Source organism: Lutra lutra, chromosome X (genome assembly GCF_902655055.1).
Source record: "Lutra lutra chromosome X, mLutLut1.2, whole genome shotgun sequence".
In the NCBI taxonomy this organism is placed as follows: Eukaryota; Metazoa; Chordata; class Mammalia; order Carnivora; family Mustelidae; genus Lutra; species Lutra lutra.
This window is the reverse complement of record NC_062296.1, coordinates 27,187,076-27,210,058: the sequence shown is the minus strand read 5'-3', so window position 1 is coordinate 27,210,058 and position 22,983 is coordinate 27,187,076. Positions and strand designations below refer to the sequence as shown.

Sequence of the window (22,983 nt, the reverse complement as noted above, 5' to 3'; positions counted from 1 at the left end):
TAACCCCTAAACGGCCAGCCCCTGGAACTTTACCCGAGGAGCTGAGGCAAGTTGGTCCCATGGAGAATAATCCATGGGCCAAAAAGAGTGATGGGGGAGAAATGTTCAGGTGCCCAGGGAGGACATGGCAGTGGGGACACCCCTTGGTAGGCCAGATCTGGGCCTTTGATGGCAGGTGTGACGAGGGTCCAGCAACTCGGGCTCTGCTCTTGGGCGTTGCCTGGGCAGGCGGCGCATGGTGATGGTAATGCCTAGGCCACCAAGCACATGTTTTGCTGCCCTCTTGCTTGAAAACTAGGTGCCCACTTGAGCAGTTACTAACCCTATCTCAGCCTGCACATCAACATGACCAACATATTCGCCCAGCCTATGGTTATAGTCTGAGTCTTTCCTTTGGTAGCAGGGCAACTTCTATTTTGAGGAACTATCTGTTATTTTATTGGATACTGACAAGAACCAAATGAGGTAGTAATATTATTATCCCCATTTTACAGATGCAGAAACTGAGGCTTAGAGAGGGTAAGTAACTTATCTAAAGTCACACAGTTATGAAGCAGCAACACTGGGATTCAAGCCCAGGTCAGATGAACACTGGGGTTCACCCTCTTGCTGGAACACACCACATTGTCCTCATGAAGTATAGTAATGAGCAAGGCCCTGATGGGTACGGTCTCAGGACCTGATGGGATGTTCTGGTGGGAGGAATAAAGAATCTAGATCATGGGTCCTTACCCATGTCTATCCAAGATACCCAGGTCTAGCCAGGCTTGGGTAAGGCAATCAGAAGAGACACCTGCATTACCTAGAGGAGTAGCGCAGGGAAAACCTGGACATCCAGGAAAGAAAAAGCTGGAGGGATCAAGAGGTTCCGATGGGTATGGAGCTTGGTCTTCCTTGGTGGGGACGGGGGGTGGACATCTTTGTTAGCCCATTACAGACTTCAGGGCGTAGCTCAGGGGTGAGGCTCAGGGGACTCACCACTAGTGCCATTCCCCCCTCTGCAATTCCCAGCCACACATCCTAGACAAGGCGGAAGGCATCTCCAAGGGAGTGTACCTATCCCATTGCTTTCCTTTCATCCATGAGACTAGTCCGCCAGGATGGCTCCGGCCATTGCTCCCTTTCCGGGGCTGGGGGCGCGGGTTGAGGAAAGCGGGAGGAGGCACCAAGTACCACCGGTGCACCGGTGCTGCTGTTCCTTCTCCAGGGCTTCCAGCCGAATTGCTGTGTTCCGGCTCCAGTCCTGCCTCAGTTCACCTTAGAAAACATCAAGGTTCCATTTCCAGTGGGATGACTGCGGAGCTTTCTTCCCCCTTCCTCTGCTCCTACCCCCACCCCTTTCTGGTTCATTTTATTTGGTTCATGGTTCAATTTAAAAATTAATGTTTGGATTCAGTTTTGGGTACAGCAGAGTTAGGCGGTTTGTTCCGGTTTCTGGTTCGTGAGTCAGTTCCAATCTGTCGTTCCGACATCATGTCACTGCTGTGAGCAGAGCCAGACACTGTAGCCTGAGAGGGCCCCAAGGAGGACTTGAAAAGAACTTCTCAGCAGCCATCTCGTGCTCATTCACCTCACTCCGTGCTGCCTCATCCTGGGGCAAACCTAATCCCAAAACAGCCCGTGGACAAAGGACTCACACGGCCATGTTTCTGGTCCCACAGCAACACACACATGAATAATGACGATGGTGGGGACCAACCATGTTTGTAAAGAGCACTTGGTATCTGCCAGGCTCTGGGCTCTGCTATTCAAATGTATCGTCCCACGCCAAGAAGGAAGTCCTATCATTGACCTCCCAGGACAGAAGAGGAAATTGACGCCCAGAGAGGCGAGCAGGACGCTAGGAGAAGTGGGGTTTTAGATATTGTTAGGGCTGTAGATCAGTATACGAGGTGAGCGGCTAAACTTGTTTCCATTCTCCTTGTGAGGAATTAGGGGCACTGAGAGATTCTGGAACTTGCCCTAGCTCACAGGTAGAGCAAGCGTCGATGTGAAGCACGCTCTCTTCCCCCTTCCTTCCCCGTCGCGTGTTCTTTTGGAAAAGCAGAGCCACTTCAGCTTTTGCTGAAGATGAATAAGATTTGAAATAAGTAGGGTGAGGCCTCACTTTGCCTTGATTAGAGTAGAAGCAAGTCCGGCGGAAATTAATCAAAAGTTTGAATTATAGGCTATGTGAAAAGAAATGCTGTTTTCATCACTTGCAAATACATATAATCACTGGAGCCAAGCTGCTCGGACTCTTCAGGGCACCTGCTTTAATGAGGACTCCCAAGCAATTTGCCCTCTGCTGTACTTTCAACTCCACTCCCCCGTAATCTTGCTCATGGCCCTCATCGGCTCAACAAGCCCTTCCACCGGAGATGCTGTAAAGGTTTATGGCGATCAGACCTCCGACACAATTCTCACGAATTCCAGACTGGTGAGAGCTGAATAAGCAAGGACATACTGAATCTGGGGAAGGTGGAAAAAATAAACAGATAAATAAGAGACGTCACACCTGCTGGGGTTGGTTCTGGCTCATGTGTTCAAGCGAGGAGGCAGGAGGGCTTGTTGGCAAGCACTGACCACTCTCATCTCTGATCCTTCTGCAGGCCTGATTTTAGTCATTTACTTCTTCTTCTATGCCTCCCTGGCTGCTGTGGTCACTCTCTGCATGTACACGCTATTTCTGACCATCAGTCCTTACATGCCGACCTTCACCGAGAGGGTGAAGCCTCCTGGTGAGTGCCCAGATGCCCTGTGCTGTCAGAACTCGCTGGACAGAAATCTGCTTATATAGCATGTTCAGCCTCAATTAACTGGCTCTTCCCGGTAATGACTTGGGGATTCAATTATTAAGAGTAAAAGTAAAATGGTACTTGGCAAATTATGGTCCTTTTTATTTTGATTGCCTGGGCGGGGTGGTGGTGGTAATGGTTTCATGGGAATCAATACAAAAAAAGTATCCCAAGAACGGGTTAATATATCCAAGACCTGTTTTTGTTGCCAGGAGTTATGATTAGACCCTTCGCCCATAGCCTTAACTTCAACTTCAACGTTTCTGAACCTGACACTTGGCAGCATTATGTCATTAGCCTAAATGGCTTTCTCCAGGGTAAGTTCCTCTGAATGGGGGAAATCTCTGTGGAAAAGCGGTGGGGTGGGGTGGGGTGGGGTGGGGTGGGGGGATTCAATATTCACAATTCTCTGGAAGTCCCACTCTTACTAACCCCAGCCCATCCCGGTCTTTCCTTACCTGTCATCCCCCTCAACACCCATATGCACAATCAAGACTGTTCTGGTTTGTGATTGTATGTTGTCTTGAAAGCATAGAAGACAAGTCTCCAGCAAGATGTTAAGTTCATTGGGGGCAGAGAACTTGTTTTCTTTTCTTAAACATTCTAGGGCACCTAGTTATGTCCTGGGCACATCCAGATGGCTCAATAATGACCATTTATAAAAGATCATTTCAGGGGGTTTGGTAGGGGTGAGAAAAGAAGAGTGTTCTCCAGAACGGGAAGAGTCCTGCCTCCTATACTTTCTCAAGGTAAGAGAATTCCTTTCTTGGAGATGGGCCATCTTGAAGGAAGAGGGCAAGGGTCTTGATTTAATTAGCATCCCAGCAGGGAGCTAGAGGAAGAATCTCTGGGTGACAGTCACTCCAACATTTTGATAGCAAATGTTTGCAAGACGCCCATCTCTATAGTGTCATCAGATACACTTCCAGGGACCGACGAGTGGCTTTTTGAGAAGCCCTTCCATGGACTGAAAATGGAGGTAGCACTTTGGTTAAGGTCTGACACAGAGCATGAAGGCTCTAAAGCCCCAGTGGGTTGCACAAATTATTTGCGGAAAAAAGCCAGTTTGATTGCTTTGGTTGTCCCTGCCTGGCTGAAATGGAGGGATAGAGAGCAGTAGAATATGCACTGAATGAGAAGAACAATGTTTTATGTGACTGGAAGTGTTACATAAATGCATAAATCTTCTCATTTAACTTTAACCCTCCATAGAAGCGACTGGCGGGGCACCTGCGTGGCTCAGTCATCGGCCAAGTGTCCAACTCCTGATCTCTGGTCCGGTCTTGATCTTAGGATTGTGAGTTCAAGCCCCGTGTTGGGGCTACATAAAGAATCTACCATCTCCATTCTACAAATGGGGCAACTGAGGCTCAGAAAGGGGAAGTAATGTGATAAAAGTCTCCCAGCAGCCGAATCAGTGTTTAAACCCACATCCATGGTTGTGACACACTTGCCACTGGAAGTGTGATTCAGGACCCACAGCATCAGCATCCCCTGGGAGTTTGTTAGAAGGGCGGGCTCTCAGGTCCCACCCCAGACCTGTTGAATCAGGATCAGCGCTCGAACAAGATCCGCAGGTGATCTGTATAAACTGTAAAGCTTGAGAAATACTACTTCTCGTAATTCTTTGCTGCTGCCATATGACCTGGAGTTAGAATCTCAGCTTTGTATCACTCATGCTCAGTGTCATTTTGGGGAAGTCTGAGTTTCAGATTCCTCATCTGTAAAATGACGGAGGCTGGGTCCTTTCTGGGTCCATGTAGTTTTTTGAGCTCAAAACAAAACCCAAAATGTTTTGGGCATCAACGCCAGCACAGTATCTTCTCTTCTTTCAAACTGTTTGTGAGCTGTTGCAAGTGTGTTGTCAGACTCTGCTGAGGAAATCCCTCTGAAAAGCTAGTAGATAGAGAAATACCAATTCTGACCTGACGACAGAGATGGAGAACATTAGGGAAAGCATCGGGTTTTTAGTTCCTAAGTGTAGATAACATGCCCTATTTAAAAGGAACACATCTCTGAAATAGACATCTCAGAGTATCAATTTCATTCCCACGAGGACTGCTGCGATTTTGCAATAAGGGTCATGCCCATGTCACATTATTTTTAATGGAACTACCTCAAGAGAAACAATGAGCACGTGATTAGAGCTTCTATTTAGAAACTTAACATTTGAACATAGTTCTTGTTCTAAAAAAAAAAAAAGATTAAAAAGAAACCTTGAATCGAATGTAGCTTTGTCAAAGGAAAAATAAAGGCTTAACGGTAATTGGAATAGATTTAAAATTTCCAGTTGCTCCTTAACAATACTAAACCCAAGTCACAACCTGTCCAGATTACAACCCAGCAGTACATTTGGAGTTTTACCACCAGCAGATCATAGGTGCACAGTCTCCTCTGAAAAACTGAGCTACTGGGAACATGAGTGCATGGGGACTGGACCTAACAAGACAAACTGGACTCCATCATTTAAAGCCAAACTGGAAATAATGCAGTCATTTTCAAAGCCCAGTCCGTGGCATCTGGTAGTCCAAAGAATGAGCTCACAGACAGCCCCTTTCAGCTCTCTCTCCTTGATATGTATGCCTTGGACTCATGCTCCATTCCATCCGATGTAAAGGGACAAAAACCCTGAGTGCCTCGAGTCTTGGTAGACAAGATCTCACCCTCTCACTTTCTCGGGGGAGACCCTACAGCTTGTCACTGGTTTCTGTCTTTCAACCGAAGTTCTATTCTGTGGTGCTAACTTCTGACCGTAAGGGATGAGAAGCTGGTTTATCTCCTTTTTCTCCCTCTCTTCCTCCTCTTCCTCCCTCCTGTCCCACAACACACACTTCTCATTTTCTTGTATCTGAAAAGAAATAATGGAAAATGGAAGCTATACAGTGACCAGCACATGACCCAGAGACAGATATTCCAAAGTTCGTAGGGAAGGAGACACCATCAAAGTGGGCCGAGGGAACGAGCCTTCCAGGAGAGATGCTGGTGGGGGACCTTGGGCACCGACGCCCAAGGGTCCTTGGGTCGCAGAGCCTAGGCCAGGCTGAGTGGGCTCTCAGAGGAGCACCAGCAAGTTGCAGAAAGAATACTAGGGAGGAGGCCTCCTGAAAATGTGGCCCTCCCCCTGTAGCACCTGTCTAACATGCCCCCCGTTTGCCGTCCCCACACATGCTTTAGGTTACAATGACAGTCTTCAAGAGGAAATGAATGTAGATTGTCCCCCGGGGCAGTACTTCATCCAAGATGGCGATGAGGAGGAAGACAAGAAGGCCTGCCAATTTAAGCGCTCCTTCTTGAAGAACTGCTCTGGCTTGGAAGACCCTACTTTTGGCTACTCTACTGGACAGCCTTGCATCCTTCTAAAGATGAACCGGGTATATAGGCCCTTGATACTCCCGTGATAATAAGTAGAGGAACTGGGTAGGGGGGCTCCGGCCCCTCTGTTTCTCTTGGGCTCTGTCTTGGCACACTGCAAGTCTGGCCACTTGTACTGACAACGTCAGTAATACAAACAACTGGACAAACCTATCAAACAATAATCCCCTTTTCTCCCTGATTACTTCCTATTTCCACTCTTGTCTCCTGCCTCTAACCTGCCCTTTCATGCCCTCTGTCAGTAATGAGGTCCTGAGCTGTTTGGAACAGGGGACTGACATGATGGGGGAGGGACAATTCTTCTATCATAAGATAGAATTAGATGTGGTAGAGCCTTACCAGGCACATCGCTCTTAAAACCGGAAAGTTCTTTCCATCTTCAGGGTTCTCCTGCTGCAGTTACCTTTGTATGAGCATCAGGCACAAATACAAGGGGCAAGCTGAGCTGCACAACTCTGGAGATACTTTTGCATTTTTTGTCTTTTAAAAAAATTATTTTTTATTTGACAGAGAGAGTACAAGCAGGGGGAGCAGCAGTGGGAGAGGCAGAAGCAGGCTCCCCACTGAGCAGGGAGCCTGATGAGGGGCTCCATCCCAGGACCCTGAGATCATGACCTGAGCCAGAGGGAGAGGCTTAACCCACTGAGCCACCCAGGCGCCCCTGGTTGTTGGCTTTTGTAACATTCCTGAGAGGGCTAATGGGTTGTTTATGCCTAAGGAAAGGGTGGTTTAAGGGGGGTTTAGAAAAGCCCCATTTTTACTGTTCAATCCATTTTGGTTTTTGATGTTTAAAAACAACAGCAACAACATTCTGGTTTTCTTTTGATAGATTGTAGGCTTTCGTCCTGAGCTTGGGGATCCTGTGAAGGTGTCCTGCAAAGTTCAGGTAAAGTGCCTTTTTGAATAAGTACTGCTAGCCCATCTGTTTTATGCAAAAAGATGGTTCATCCCTCCTAAGGTTTTCACCGTGGATGACTGGCTGTGGGTTAGGGAAAGGGCTAGGCTTTTCATAACTATGCCTCCCTTTGGTAGCTTCTGGCCTCCCTCTTGCCAGAAAGCATTCAATTCATGTGTGTTTATGTGTGTCGTGCGGGTGTGTGGGTCTGCGCTGGTTTATACCTGCGAAAGCCGAAGAACGACCCTGCTAAAGGCCACAGCAAGGACTGACAGTGCGCCCCGTCATTAACTAGGATTCTGTTTACACTTTTGCTTTTAGCTCTAATTACTTGTTTCTTTGAACTAAACAAACAGCTTTTATTAGAGTCATTAGTCCCTGCTTTTCAAACAGAATTTCACTTTTTGCAGCAATGACCAGTGGCACTGAGTGTTGGGATAACAAATGACTAAAAGGAAGTATAAACAGAAGTCCATTAATATGCTAATTAACTGTCCTTTGAGGGACCATTAACTCCTATCTCCTCGGCACCAATTAGCTCCTTTGTAGGAAGAAGCCCTAGGTCTTGGGTTTGCTTCTCCAAGTGGAAGCAGTAGCTCCCTTCAGTTTCCCAGCATCTACTGCGCCCCCAGCCCCGGCCAGCCATCTGGCTCGCTCCTGTTTGTGAAGCTGGGTAATCCCATGCTCCGTGCTAGAAACACAGCTCCAAACTCCAGCCTCGATGGTGGTGGATCAGAAAGCCGCAAGAGGTAGCATTTACCCAGCACGCATTTATTGGTCACTTTCGCTCTACCGGGTACTTTGCTAGGTGCTGGGGGCGCCAAGATAACTATGGCTCTGTCTCTGAAGTCGGGGCTTCACGTATTCCAGCTGCTATGAAAGGGGCAATGGGGACACTGACGATGATGAGTGTTGAAAGGTCAGGCCACGGTTTGCCCCACCAACAAGGTAGGAAGGACATTCATTCTGTTCACATGGACACGAGTCTGTGTAAATACACACACACGCACGCGGCGTGACGACAAACTAGTGGCACTGATTCCCCAGACTACTCACAGACGTGAACTGCGTGGCTTTCTAGAAGAATATGTTAGTAAATCATAAAGACCGACTCGGTCTTAAACTAGCATGTTAATTGGCTCGAGTCCTATTTACAGCTCCCTAGAGCCATTCGTCTTTCTGCTTGCACAGAACCTTGCTGAGAACTGTCCTTTAAAAAGAAAACAAGAAACAGTAAGAGTCATTATACATTCTATAATAATTGGTCAAAATCCACATCCACTTGTGGAAATCAAGCAGGACAAGGTAATCACGAGGATAAATTAAGGGGAGCTTAGAGTATACTCCGAACGATCACACTATGTTGACAGAAGGAATCACATGACCCCAGTGAGTGATTTGCTGGTAGTGAGCTCTGTTTGTCCCTCATTAGTCCCCAGATCTCTGCTAAACAGGGCAAGTCTAATGCATAGGCAGAATGGTCAGTCCCCTACCTGATGTGATATGATGAGGGTAGACTGACTTCTTTCATCTTTCCAGCACTGGTTCCCTCTTGCTTGTCCTCCTGAGTTCACCTTCCATAAGTAAGCACTACGGAGAAGATGGTCAGACACACGAGTGTTGGTGGGCCAAACTGTAGGCCGTGTCCCTGGGCAGCAGATCCCAGCGCGCCTGGTCTCCCTTCCACGGAACTGAGCCCCCAGTGTGCAAGGTGTCATGGCGTGGGATCTACTCAGCATGTTCTAACTTCTGCCTGCCTCAGCGTCCAAGACTGGCTGCCAGGCCCACGATTATTATTTTTTTTTTTTTCGAGAGGGGCTGGCATGATAGACTCTCTTGCTAGAGCAGCACCAACTACTGGCCGTCCCCCAGAACCCTTCTATCTGGGTCTCCTAGGAGCCAGTACGGAACTATATTGAGCACGTTCGGTCTCCTCAGTCCAGGCTTTCCATTCCGTATTCTTTGAACTGAAATCTGAGGCACAGTCTCTCCCTGGAAATGTTCTGGCGATAGGTGTGGGGTAAGCTATGCCCCATTCTGCTTTCATGGGTCATCCTGGGACAGTTGGTTCTGGGTCACATCATGATTTCACCAGGGGCACACGCCCCTTGAGCTCAGGCTTCAGTTCCCTGGGGGACCCAGCATCCCACATATACCTGCTTTTACTTCCAGAGAGGTGATGAAAATGACATCCGATCCATCAATTACTACCCAGAGTCGGCTTCTTTTGACCTTCGCTACTACCCTTACTATGGCAAACTGACTCACGTAAGCCTGTATCCTTTTCAGTCTTTGCTGTCAGAAAAGGCTCAGAGACAGAGGCAGGGCTGCCCAGAATCTCTGAGAATTAGGGAGCAGCATATAGTAACAGTGGGGTGAATAGTGGCTGGCCAAGACCAGGAGCTCCCTCTCCCAATTCCTACTACAACCGCTCCTTTCCGTATCTGAAGGTATTTCACATATGGTCTGGTCTGACTCCTTCAGCTTACAGATGGAGAAATTCAAGTTCAGAGAGAGAAAGTGACTTGCCCAACACACAGAGCTAATTAGTGGCAGAGCCAGGAGCAGACAAATCCCTGTCACTGCACTCCACGACACCCAAAAGATCAAACCCGCCTGTTTGTCCCAGGTGAAGCCTTGGGGCAGGGGTGGTGGGTCACAGGGCCCGGCCTCACCTTTAGCAGAGACATTTCAAAGACGCTACATTCGTGGTCTGATAACCCAGAAAATCCTATCACACAGAGTTAGACCTGGTTTTCCCCAGAGGACAGTCAGACATCTGACAGGGACTTAGGGGAGAAAGGTGTCATTTCCCCCACGGAACCAGGGCAGAGAGAGAGCGTGTCAGTTGCTTTAGCCATTCGTGACTTGGCATTATGGGATTTGCTCAGTTCACTGGTGAGGGTTACCCCATTCTGCTCTGAGTATCTGCTCCCTTGCATCCTGTTACCCACCCCCACGGCCTCTGCCCCTCCCATTTAGGAGTCATTGTTCTGCCTGCAGGTTAACTACACCTCCCCGCTGGTGGCAATGCACTTCACAGATGTGGTGAAGAACCAAGCCGTGCCTGTCCAGTGCCAGCTGAAGGGCAAGGGCATCATAAATGATGTCATCAATGATCGTTTTGTGGGTAGGGTGATCTTTACTCTGAACATAGAAACCTAAGAACTTTGCGGGGCACTCCCACTAGTTCTGTTTCTGTTTTATTTCATGTAACCCCTGGTAGGACCTGAATTCTTTTTCTTTGCTCAGGACACAGCCAGATGGACACCTAAGACAGCAGATCATCTTTCCTTGCCTTTGACATATGTATAAAATGACACTGTGGGATTGATTTTTTAAAGGTAGTCTCTCCTGATAACAAATAGATGATTTTAATTTCCTTTCCCCCTACTTAAAACTAAAACCCATTCGTGCTGCTAGAGGTCTCACCATAGTGTAAACGTAGTATCTGATAAAATTCACAAGAGCCATGAAGGAGAATTTCTATAACGATTTTAAATTCATCGTGTTTTGTAAAATTTTGTTGTTTTTAGAGGTGAGATTCCTCCCAACCAGGCTGATAAGCTTTTTTTTGTTTCTGGTTGTGGTTGTTTTTTTTTTTTTTTTTTTTTTTAAATTTTTTCTTAACCTACCTGGCAAGTTCCTTCCCTGGGAATCACCAATCAGAACAACTCAGAATACACCTAGGGCTATCATACCTAGAGAACTCTATATCCAAGGGTGCTTGAGGAACTGGCTGTCTCATATGGGCAACTAAATAATACTGATTTGAAGACTAGGTTATCTTCAACTGGGACACAAAGCAGTGCTAACTGGATATCGTTCTGGAATACAAATGAACACCTTTCCTATGACTTTTGGGGGGAGGTGAGGTCCATAGCAACTGGGGCGAATACTTACCATGTGGATGTGATTGGCATTTGATTCCTTGCTCTGTGGTGTGATCATCCAAAGGCAAACATTCCTGCACACAGGTTTGTCTCCGATGCAGGCAAAGGAGAAAACGAGGAAGATCTCCACCCGCTAATTATTCTTGGGCCCTATGCCTGGCAGTGATATAAGGTCCTTTGAGACCATCCGGGAGGGGCATTGGTGAGCCCCAGCTACAGCTCTAGGGATTGAAATCACGGTCTGCCAACTGATACACAGTAAGACAGAAAGCTCCCCCCGGGCTTCCCCCAAACCCAAGGCCCATTTCTGGTGCTTCATGTGCCCAGAAAACGATGCGGGGCAGGTGTTCATCCAGGTTGTAGGTCAGCCAGGCTGCTTTGTCTTCTCCGGCCACTCGACCGTTCCACAGCTTCTTAACACCTCCACCAGGGGGAGGGCTGGCACAAGGAGAAAAAGTGAGCATTAGCCAATTGCATGGTGTCTCGGGGTCCAAAGAACGCTTCGGTGCCACCTAGAAAAGTGTCCAGAGTCTGAATCTCCTCCCAAAACGGGGAACTGGCAATCTGGTAGTGAAGACAAACAAGCAAAGAAGTAACTCTGAACGAGTGTGACGAGTTCGACGACTAGTATGTGGAAATGCTATGGGAACATGAGGAAAAGTACCTAACTTGAGCTGAAAAAGTAGCAGAGGAAATTTCACATGCGAAGTTATAATCACGAAAGACCACCGTGTGTTCGGGTAACTGGGAGCAGTTCGTGTGACTGGAGTGTAAGGGGCTCAGAGGAATGGCCGGGAGTGGCAGGGGATTGGGCTAGAGGGGTATACAGGTACTGAAAGAGGACTTCGAGTTTAATCCAGTAGGTGAAAAGGAGTCCTTCAAGTATGTTAAGCAGGGAAGCTCTGTGATCATATTTGCACTTTGGAAAGAGCACTTTGGCAGCTAGAGTGACGGGGGGTGGGTGTTGGAGAGGGCAAGACTGGGGAATGGGCACTGAGGGAGAAGGAGGAGTCAGGAATGCCTCCGAGGTTTTGAACTTGGCTAGAACCAGTGCGATGGTGACACTGTTGATCGAGATTGAGAATCCAAGAGAGAAGCAAGATTGGAGAGCAAGATATTCTCAACTTAAAGCTTGTGATTCCTATTGGTCAGACACCGATGTGGAGATGTCAACACAAGTGGGGTTGGGGAGAAGGAAATCTGAGAACAAAAACAGCATTTACTTAAGTGAATGTTCTTAAGAAATTCTAAGCTATTTAATTTCGGGAACTTGAGCCGTTATGTAAACACGCCCCCCGGATCTAGTCTCTCAGATAGTGTTTTTCTCTTTAGCTTGTGGCAGAAAGCTCTGCCGCTGCTCTTTGGAATCTCCTTCCCGTTTCCCAACTCTCGTCAACAGAGTAGAGGGGAGCCGACCTCTATTAACAAGATAAAAGATACTCAACAGCCTATCTGTGGAAAATACAAAAAGACAATGAAACTGTCTCCTCCCAACCCTTCCTTACCAAATTCCATTTCCAAAATTAATCTTTCAAAAGAAAGAGCAAAATACCTGAAGACGGTAACTTTAAAACCATTTCAAGATTTCCTCAAACAATCAAGCTCTCAAAATTCAGTAGGAAAAGATAATAGAACATTAGATCTGGAAAGGATACTAGAGTGTTTAGAGAAAACCTGCATTGCATCTGACTCCAGGTCCAGTGCTCTTTCTACTCTGAGCTGCTGCTTACCAGGAAGTACCATCTTTTTAAAAATCAATGGATGATACCCCAAACATTTTGAAACATATGTCAAATTTGAGTTAGAATAGTTAACATTTCACAGGAACTCAACTACTGGTGCTATATATACGTAAGACATTATCCTGTTAAATACGTTGACTATTACACAGACAAGGAATTATGAATCTTTTGTCCTACAGTATTTCTCATTCAGTGGAATCCATTGTATCCACAGTTTCCGAGCAGTATTGAATAGTACTAGGATGGCTTGGGTTGTCAGATGGGACATGTAAGAATAACTTTATCACACAGAACTGGAAATTATCACTAAACTGGGATTCTAACAGTTCAATAAACTTCCGGTGGATTAGTCTAAATCTTCCCCCATACCATTTCATACGGGGATTTGATTTGTATACCATCTGTTGCAATGCACTTGGTTTTACTTGATTGTCGATGAGAATTACTACTTCCAAATGCCTTGTGGTTTTGTCCATGCTAGAGTTATGATTTCTCACCCCTCTGAAATCATTACCCTAAAGTAACTTTTCTTAGGCATCTATTTGCTGAGAATCTTCATGTAGAAAACATTATTATTGTATTGAGGAATTGTTGACAATAATAAATTGAAATAAAAAAGAGGTGTATGGTTTCCTCTTTCTAGACGGTATCACTGATTTTCCCACAGGAATCTTGGGCAGCCATGTGGGTGGACAACTTGACAATTGACAGCCTATTAGTTTAAAACTTTTTTCTTCTTCTTCCTCCCACTTTTTTTTTTTTTTTTTTTTTTTTTTTTTTTTACTCTTGGGGTTTAACCACAGGAGGATGAAACTAAAAGTTTTTTCATTTCTGAGCATCTTTCCTTTTTGGTCTCTATGCTCTGGTTTCTCGGAAGACTGCTTTGTCAGAGCAAACTTCCTTTCTTCATCGAGTCCTGATATAAATTGTTCCATTTGTTTGTGTAGGAAAAGAACACCAAAAGGAACTCTGCAGTGGGGGAAAGGAACAAAAATCCAAAGAGAAGCTGCAGTTACTTGATGAAAGCCTAGCTAAGTGACTTTAGGGCACATCTGGTCACAAATGGTCTCCCAGAGCAAATCTCTAATGGTAATTGCAATTAAAGACAGAAATATTTCCACTCCCTTGTTTGGCTCAGAGACTAAGCTGCTGTAGGAATCCCTTCTTTCTTTGGAAGCTGCCCTGGCCCATGGTCTACAAGGCTTATATAGTTTGATTGGGGAGTGAAGTTTTTGATCCCAGTACATTACCCCTATCTAAGTTCTATGTTAGAGTCATTTTCCTTACTGATTTCCTCTTAAAATACTCAAGCATGATAAAATAATTTAGCCAAGTCATGCAGAGTGTGATTTACACTGTGATTTTATATAGGCAGAAAACAGAGGTTTGGATGTGTGTGGTGGCAGGAAGAGAGGATGGATGGAGGCAAAGAGCAAGGAAAAGGGAGTTGAAAGGCTAAATAGCCCTGCTTACTTCGCAAAGCTCTTTAGTTGCAGGCTAGAAGGGAAGAAAAGCTGATAGGAAGATGTAAAAAGCTTGAGAAGGATGTGATAGGCTCTCAGTCTGGCAGCTTAGTCTCCAGGATGTACTTCTGTGCAGGATCCTACATGGCCATAACATCAATCAGGGTTCCAACAATAAATAGCACACCTGACAAAATGGGATAATTGGAAGGGGGGTTATTTCCAAAGAGATTACTTATAAATGTGTAGATGCAGGGAACCACAGAAAATAGCACAATAACCCAGGCTAGTATAAGCTAAACTCTTACCTTCCCTAGAGCTCAAGGGACAGGCATAGGAAGTGGCTCCCCCAACCCAGAAGGGCTGAGTCATGTACAACTGACTGCCTTGAGAAGAGTGGTGACCTTATTGAAGGTCTAACCTCGCCCAAAGTGATTGTGTGGGGAGGTAATCCCACACCTATTTATGGTGATAGTTGAACTTTTAAACTAAAATCTTTTCAAAATTTTAACATTAAGATCTCTAAAGAACAGTCCTTCTGCTCTATCCTAGAATTTTGTTGACATCTTTCACTTGAAAGAGAGGGAGGGTGAAGAAAGAAAGAACCCACCTTGATTTTATTCTGCTTTATCTTTACCAAAAAACATGCTATAATTCAACTCTGTATTAAATGTCTGGCTTGCATAAGACATTTTCTTTCCGGAACAGAACGATACAACCTTCATAGTACAGTTAACTTGAGTCAGAAAAGTATTTGTCTTCCATTAAGGACAAACATATTCATAAATGAGGGGCATCTGGGTGGCTCAGTGGGTTAGAGTCTCTGCCTTCGGCTCAGGTCATGATCCCAGGGTCCTGGGATCAAGCCCCATGTCGGGCTCTCTGCTCAGCAGGGAGCCTGCTTCCTCCTCTCACTCTGCCTGCCTCTCTGCCTACTTGTGATTTCTGTCTGTCAAATAAATAAATAAAATCTTTAAAAAAAATTCATAAATGAGAATCAGGATAAGGGTGACATCTTTTCCCTCTCCAATCCTCCAGCTGATGATATTGTCTTGTATATAGGAATATATTCCCAAGGAATCTACTAAAAGACTATCTTACAGCTAATAAATAAATTCATCAACACTGCAAGATAAAAAGTCAATATACAAAAATCAGTTGTCTTTCTGTGCAATAGCAGTGAACAATTAAAAAAAGAAATTAACAAAACAGTTCCATTTACAATTGCATAAAAATAAAATACTTAGGAAAAGAGTAACAAACGAAATGCAAGACTTGTGCACTGAAAACTACATAGCATTGTTGAAATAAAAGAGCTAAATGGAAAGACACCCATGTTCATAGATTAGAAGATTAATATTGCTAAAATGGCAATACTTTCCAAATGATCTACATATTCAATGCAATCCTTTCAAAACCAACTTCCTTCCCCCCCCCAGAAATTGATATGCTAATCCAAAATTAATTTGGAAATGTAAGGGACCCAGGGAAAGCCAAAATAATTTTGAAAAAGAACAAATCTGGAAGACTCATACATCCCAATTTCAAAACTTACTCCAACTCTAGAGAAATTAAAACAGTGTGCTACTGTCATAAGGACAGACATATAGAACAATGGAATAGAACTGAGAGTCCAAAAATAAACCCATACATCTTGATTTTTGAGAGTCCAAAAATAAACCCATACAGTTGATTTTTGAAATTAGTGCTACATTCATTCAACAGTCAAAGAATAGTCTCTTCAACAAATGGCACTGGGACAGTCCACATGCCAAAATGTTAATTTGGACCCTCACCTCACATCATATGCAAAAATTAACCCTGAATCGATCAAAGACCTAAATGTAAGAGCTAAAATTATAAAACTCTTAGAAGAAATATAGACATCAATCTTTGTGACCTTGGATTAAACAATGGTTTCTTAAATACAAAAGTATGCAAAGAGTCTAAATAGATATTTCTCCCAAAAAGCTATACAAATGACTAATAAGCATTTGAAAAGATGTTAAACATTATTAGTCATTAGGGAAGTGCAAATCAAAACCACAGTAAGAGACTATTTCACATCCACTACAATAGCTATTAAAAGAAAGGACAATAACAAGTGTTGTTGAGGATATGGAGAAATTAAAACTCTCATAAACTGTTGGAATGAATGTAAAATGGTGAAGCACTTTGGAAAAAACAGTTCAACAGTTCTTCAAAAGGTTAAACATAGATTTTGCCATATGACCCAGAAATTCCACTCCTAGATACACACCAAAGATCACTGAAAACAAAAGTCCACCCAAAAGCTAGTATTAGAATTTTCATAGCAGCATTATTCATAATAACCAAAAAGTGGAAATAACTCAATGTCCATCAACTGAAGAATGAATAAACAAAGTGTGTCATATCCATATAATGGAATATTATTCAGTTATAAAAGCTCTGAACTACAGATTCATGCTATAGCACAGATGAACCTCAAAACATGATGCTAAGTGAAAGAAGCCAGAAAAAAAGGCCACATATATCATCCCATGTATATGACATGTCCAGAATAGGCAAATCCATAAGGACACAAAACAGATCAGTGGTTGCCAGGGAGGGGCTGGACGGGGGTGGAATAGAGTGATTGCCAATGGGAACGAGAATATCTATTATCTATCTATCTATCTATCTATCCATCCATCCATCTATCTATCCATCCACCTATCTATCCATCAAAAAGACAGAGGGACAGAAATTTATGGGTCATATGGCAACTTCTTGTTTAGCTTTTAGTGGAACTGCCAGGCTGTTTTCCAAGGCAGCTGCACCATTATACAGTCCCACCAGCAATATATGAGAGTTCCAATTTCTCCATATCCTTGTCTACACTTGTTACTATCCATTTTTTAAATTATAGTCATCCCACTGGGTGTACAGTGGCATCTCATTGTGGTTTTCATTTGCATTTTGCAAAAAATGTTGAACATTTTTTTCATGTGCTCATTGACCATTTGGATATTTTCTTTGGAGAGATATCTATTCAGATTCTGTGCTCATTTTTAGTTTGGTTGTCTTTTTTACTATTTTTGTTAGAGCTATTTATGGTCTGGATATGAGGCCCTTATCAAGTATAAGATTTACATAAATTTTCTCCCATTTTATGCGTTGTCTTTTCAAGTCTTGATAGAATCCTTTGAAGTAAAAAAGTTTTAATTTAGGTGAAGTACAGTTTATGTATTTTTTCTTTGGTTGCTTGTGCTTTTGGTCTCATATCTAAGAAACTCTTTCCTAACTCAAGGTAATGAAGTTTACTCCTGTGTTTTCTTCTAGGTGTTTTAGAGCTTCTGCTGGTACATTTAGATCTATGACCATTTTGAGTTATTGCATTTTTTAAAAGATTTTATTTATTTATTTGACAGAGAGAGCAAGAGAGCTCAAGCAGGAGCAGCAGAGGGAGAGGGAGAAGCAGGCTTCCCACTGAGTGGGGAGACATAGGGCTCAATCTCAGAACCCTGGGATCATGACTTGAGTTGAAGGCAGGTCACACAGGCGGGCGTTACCACTCTTTTAATTACTATAGCTTTGTAGCAAGTTGTGATTGGGAAGTAGGAATCTTCCAACTTTGTTCTTTTTATGCATCCTTTTTACTTCTATTTAAATTTTTGGATCTGCTTGTCAATTTCTGCAAGAAAGGTTCTATTTCAATGGTTGCTTTAGGGTTTATAGCAGGTTTCTCTCAGCATTATTGACATCTGGGGCCAGGTAATTGTTTTGGGGACTGTCCCATGCATTTTGCCCCATCCCTGGCCTCTGTCCTATAAATACCAGTTTTGGAAAGTAAACATGTCTCCAGACACTGTTGAATGTCCTCCAGGGCCCCAAATCACCCCTGACTGAGAACCACTGGTTTAGAGTTTACATCTTTAACATCACAACCTACCTTTAAGTCATATTATACCATTTCATGTATTGTATATGAGCCTTACCATAGTATACTTCCATTTTCCCCATCCAGACCTTTTGGCTACTATTATACGTTTTACTTATTCATATGTCATAAGTCCCATAACACATTGTTATCATTTTTATTTAAACAATTGTTTTACAAAGAGATTTAAATAACAAGAAAAATAATCGTATATATTTAATCATGTAGTTACCATTTCCAGGGCTCTTTATTCCTTCGTGTAGATCCAGGTTTCCAAGTAGCATCATTTTTTTTAAAGATTTTATTTATTTATTTGGCAGACAAAGATCACAAGTAGGCAGAGAGGCAGGCAGAGAGAGAGGAGGAAGCAGTTTCCCTGCTGAGCAGAGAGCCCGATGCGGGGCTCCATCCCAGGACCCTGGGATCATGACCTGAGCCAAAGGCAGAGGCTTTAACCCACTGAGCCACCCAGGTGCCCCCCAAGTAGCATCATTTTCATTCTGCTTGAAAAATGTCCTTTAACATGTTCAGTGGTGTGGAACTGCTGGTGAGGGTTTTTTCAGCTTTTGTGTGCCTAAAAGTCTTTTTTTTTTTTAATTTTAAAAAAAATCTTTATTTTTTTTAAAGATTTTATTTATTTATTTGACAGAGAGAGAGAGAGAGATCACAAGTAGCCAAAGAGGCCGGCAGAGAGAGAGAGGGAAGCAGGCTCCCCGTTGAGCAGAAAGCTTGATTCGGGGCTCGATCCCAGGACCCTGAGATCATGACCTGAGCTGAAGGCAGAGGCTTAACCCACTGAGCCACCCAGGCGCCCCGAAAGTCTTTATTTCTGCCTTTTTTTAAAAAAAAAAATATGTTGATGAGTATAGAATTCTTGATTGGGAGGGGCACCTGAGTGGCTCAGTTGGATAAGCATCCAGCTGTTCGTCTCAGTTCAGGTCTAATCTCAGTGTTGTGAGTTCAAGCCCCATGTTGGGCTCCACACTAGGCATGGAACCTACTTTAAAAAAAGAAAAAGAATTCTTTTTTTAAAAAAGATTTTATTTATTTATTTGACAGACAGAGATCACAAGTAGGCAGAGAAGCAGGCAGAGAGGGAGGAGGAAGCAGGCTCCCCGCTGAGCAGCGAGCCCGATGCTGATGCGGGGCTCGATCCTAGGAACACTGGGATCAGGATCTGAGCTGAAGGCAGAGGCTTAAAAGACTGAACCACCCAGGCATCCCTTCTAACCCTAACCCTGACCCTGTTTGTAAGATTTTCTCTTTATCACTACTTCTAGGCAATATGATATTATGTGCTTGACACAGTTTTCATGCTCCTTGTGATGGGAATTCATTGATCTTCTTGGATCCGTGGGCTTCCTAAAATTTGGAAATAACTCAGCCATAATTTGTTCTTCAAACATTCTTTCAGCTACCACTCCCACCTCATCCTCTCCTTCAGGGACTCTGAATACATATATGTATTAGGTTGCTTTATATTCTCCCATAATTCATTGATACACTGACCTTTGTTTCCATTCATTTTCTATATGCATTTCATTTCAACTATTTTCCTTTTTTTTTTTAAAGATTTTATTCACTTATTTGTCAGAGTGAGCACAGGCATACAGAGTGGCAGGCAGAGGCAGATGGAGAAGCAGGCTCCCACTGAGCAAGGAGCCCAATGTGGGACTCGATCCCAGGACGCTGGGATCATGACCTGAGCCGAAGGCAGTGGCTCAACCAACTGAGCCACCCAGGCGTCCCCATTTCAACTATTTTCTATTGTTTTATCTTCAAATACACTAATATTTTCCTCCACACCTGGTAATCTATCATTAATCAAAAATACAGTGCTTATTTCATCTCAGATACTATAGTTTTCATTTCCACAAGTTTGATTTGGATCCTTTTTATATTTCCCATGTCTCTACTTATTATGTTCAAACTTTCTGTACTATATTGGGGATGTTAAATACATTTATAATGACCCTTTTAACGATTTATTTATTATTTGAAAGAGAGAGTGTGGGGTGAGGGGCAGAGTGAGAGGGAGAGAGAGAATCTCAAGTAGACTCAATGCCGAGCACAGAGCCCCTCGTGGGACTTGATCTCATGATCCCGAGATCATGACCTGAGCTGAGACCAAGCATTGGATGTTCAACTGACTGAGCCACCCAGCTGTCCCAATGATTTTTTTAAAGATTAGATGGTTACAGATTTATGGGCAGAGGGTACCTGGCCTGGCCTTCTGATTAGGAAGCTGAAAGGGAAATGACTGAAAAATTGCAGGCAAAAGAGTCTGGGATGTGGATGAAAGTATGGCAATGCTCACAAAGTGTGAAGATCTTTGTATCACTTGTTAATGCTCACAGACAGTGTCTACCATAGAAGAGGTACTAAAAAACCAAGTAAACAAATGACTTGGTCAGTTGACATCAGCCCATCACTTTGGTGCTAGCATGTTGAGCACAGGAACAAGACGGCCTTAAGGGTAGAGGTGGAGACTAAAGATGGGCCCCAAAGCATGGATTCATACTTACCAAGACCGGTCTGGCTATTGCTACCTCTGAATCTCTAATCTATCAACAAATTAGGCCAAGAGGGAGCATCTGGTGTGGCATCACCACTTTATGTGTCCAACTGACCATTTGGTGACAAGTTGACTACAATGAGCCACTTCATTACTGGACATACCACCAGTTTGTTTTCATGGCAGTGGATGTATATTCCTGGTATGGGTTTGCCTTTCTGGATCACAAACTCCGAGTGAACACTGCTATCTCAGATCTTACAGAGTATTTGATCAATTAGCATGTCATATCACATAACATTGTATTAAGCCGGGAGATCCATTTTACAGCAAAGGAAATATAAGAATGGGCCTATGATGATGAGATCTACTGGTTCCATAACATATGACATCCCCCCAGAAAGCTGACAGCCTTACAAAGTAATGGAATTGCCTGCTGAGGAACAGTTGAAGCACCAACTCAAAGTAAATACTTTGTGAGGACAGAATGCTGTTCTCCAGAATGCATTAAATTCATCGAATCAAACATTTTTACATGGTGTGTATCTTCAATTGGGATACATGGGTTCAGGAGCCAAGAAGTGGAAACAGGAGTAGCCACATTTATCATCACTTCTAGTGACACATTTGGGGGACTTTATGTTTGCCATCCCTGCAATTCTGAACTTTCTAAGGTCAGAGGTGCTGGCCCTGAGGGGAGCTCACTCTAGCCCAGGATTTCTCAACCTTGCCCCTAATGACACTTGGGGCTAGATAAGTCTTTGTTTTCAGGGGCTGTCCTATACATTATAGAATATCTAACAGCATCCCTGGCTAGATGCCAGTAGCACACTCTTCCCAGCTGTGATGGACAAAAATGTCTCCAGATATTTCCAAATGTTCTCTGGGAGACTGAATTGCCCCAAGCTGAGAATCACTGCTCTATCCAATAGAGGAAAAAAAGGTTCACAATGAACTATAATTTGTGGCTGCCACCCAGGCATTTTGATCTCCTAGTGTCCACAGTCCAGCAGGCAAGAAGAGTCTTTTTAACTTGGTCATTTTAACTTGGTCAGTTGACCCTGACCATCAGGAGACAGGGCTACTATTGCACAATGGGAATAGGGAGGAATGATTGGAGGGTCAAGAAGTCTCTAAGCAGAAGCAGCTGCTAGGTTGGGTTACTACTCTGTCAGAGATCTGTCCAGCAAGGGGAAAAGACCAACTAGATACACACACTTCGTTACTGACATAGATAGTATAAGCAAGATCAGCTCAGTGTCAGCTCCCCACATCCCTAATCTCAGAGAATGACTCCTGAGCCATAGGGGTCAGGTAACAGACTGATAGAGCACTCTGTTGTGGAAGAACCAATTCTAAACTGCAGCTAAGAAATGTTAGAGCCTTTATCTTTATGCTAAGGAGGCCAAGGTAGACAGTCCATGCCTCATTGGAACCAGGGAGGTAGATAAGCACCTGATTTGTGGCATCCTCCTGCAAGATAGGGTTGAGCCTTACCCATGTGGCCTACACAGATACATGAAGGTTCCCAGCGTGCTATGGTTGATCCATTCCCCTACAGGTATGTATGTGGAACCCAGGTGATCCACTTGAATATTTCTAGGTACTACCTTTCCCGGTTATGACTCTAAATGGACAGGTACAGCGACCTTGAACTGAGAAGGACCTAGTGAGGTGACTGAGGCCACTCAAGGACTAAGGTCCGGGTCATACCTCTAGGTAAGCCACTGAGACAACAGAGGTAGTAACTGGGGATAAATGGATCTTAAAATGGAAGGTAGAGGATGGAGATATTGACTATCAATTGTGAACCCAAGACCAATGTCTACAGTGTTGCCTGTGTTTATAACACTGACCTCCCTCTTCTAAGTTTCCCCTTAGGAGGAAAGATCTTATAGAGTCTTGTAGAATCTGCCCCCCAAATATATAGAAAGAAGCAGTGGCACAGGTAGTATATTGTGGTAGACAAAAACATATACTACCTAGCTGCCTCTTTGAGGAAAAAGTTGCTGCTCAGCTCTGGGAAGGGCAGTCAGGGGACCCTAGGTAGCTGTCAGCGTTCTCAAAGTGTGCCTCAGCAGCCATCTTTCTTTGCCCAAGTTACACTCTTCCTGTGGCAGCCCACATGTAGGAACTGAGTGAGTTTGACACGGGGCCACACTGATTGGCAGTACTCATGCCAAAGCCCTTTGCTGGGTCACCGAAGTCTTTGTTTGGCCTATATCATATTCCAGCCTCTCCACTGGTCCAATGCTACTTCCTCTGCCTTTCGTGGGTGTTGATCCCTGACAAACATCTGACACCCTAACTCCATTTCAGCATCTGTTTCTGAAGAACCCAAACTGGAACACCAATGATGATGTGCAGATCCAGGTTTAGCGGAAACAATATATCTTGATATGTCAAAATATACTCTGCACTGATA

General features: G+C 44.1%; 1 protein-coding gene across 6 annotated transcripts in view; it reads left to right on the top strand.

Moving 5' to 3' along the window:
* The window catches only part of ATP1B4 (ATPase Na+/K+ transporting family member beta 4), a 33,635-nt gene that overhangs the window by 6,288 nt on the left and 4,364 nt on the right, over positions 1-22,983 (top strand). For 2 of the 6 annotated variants that reach the window (XM_047716224.1, XM_047716223.1), the window contains exons 3-8: positions 2,592-2,720; positions 2,990-3,094; positions 5,952-6,148; positions 6,979-7,035; positions 9,217-9,312; positions 10,048-13,299. In XM_047716224.1, the coding sequence (XP_047572180.1) occupies positions 2,592-2,720; positions 2,990-3,094; positions 5,952-6,148; positions 6,979-7,035; positions 9,217-9,312; positions 10,048-10,209 (746 nt within the window). In that variant the 3' untranslated portion in view covers positions 10,210-13,299. Of the gene's footprint in view, positions 1-2,591; positions 2,721-2,989; positions 3,095-5,951; positions 6,149-6,978; positions 7,036-9,216; positions 9,321-10,047; positions 13,300-22,203; positions 22,244-22,792; positions 22,863-22,983 lie in introns of those variants that run through there. The other 4 variants (XM_047716227.1, XM_047716229.1, XM_047716225.1 and 1 more) reach the window with 4 other exon arrangements.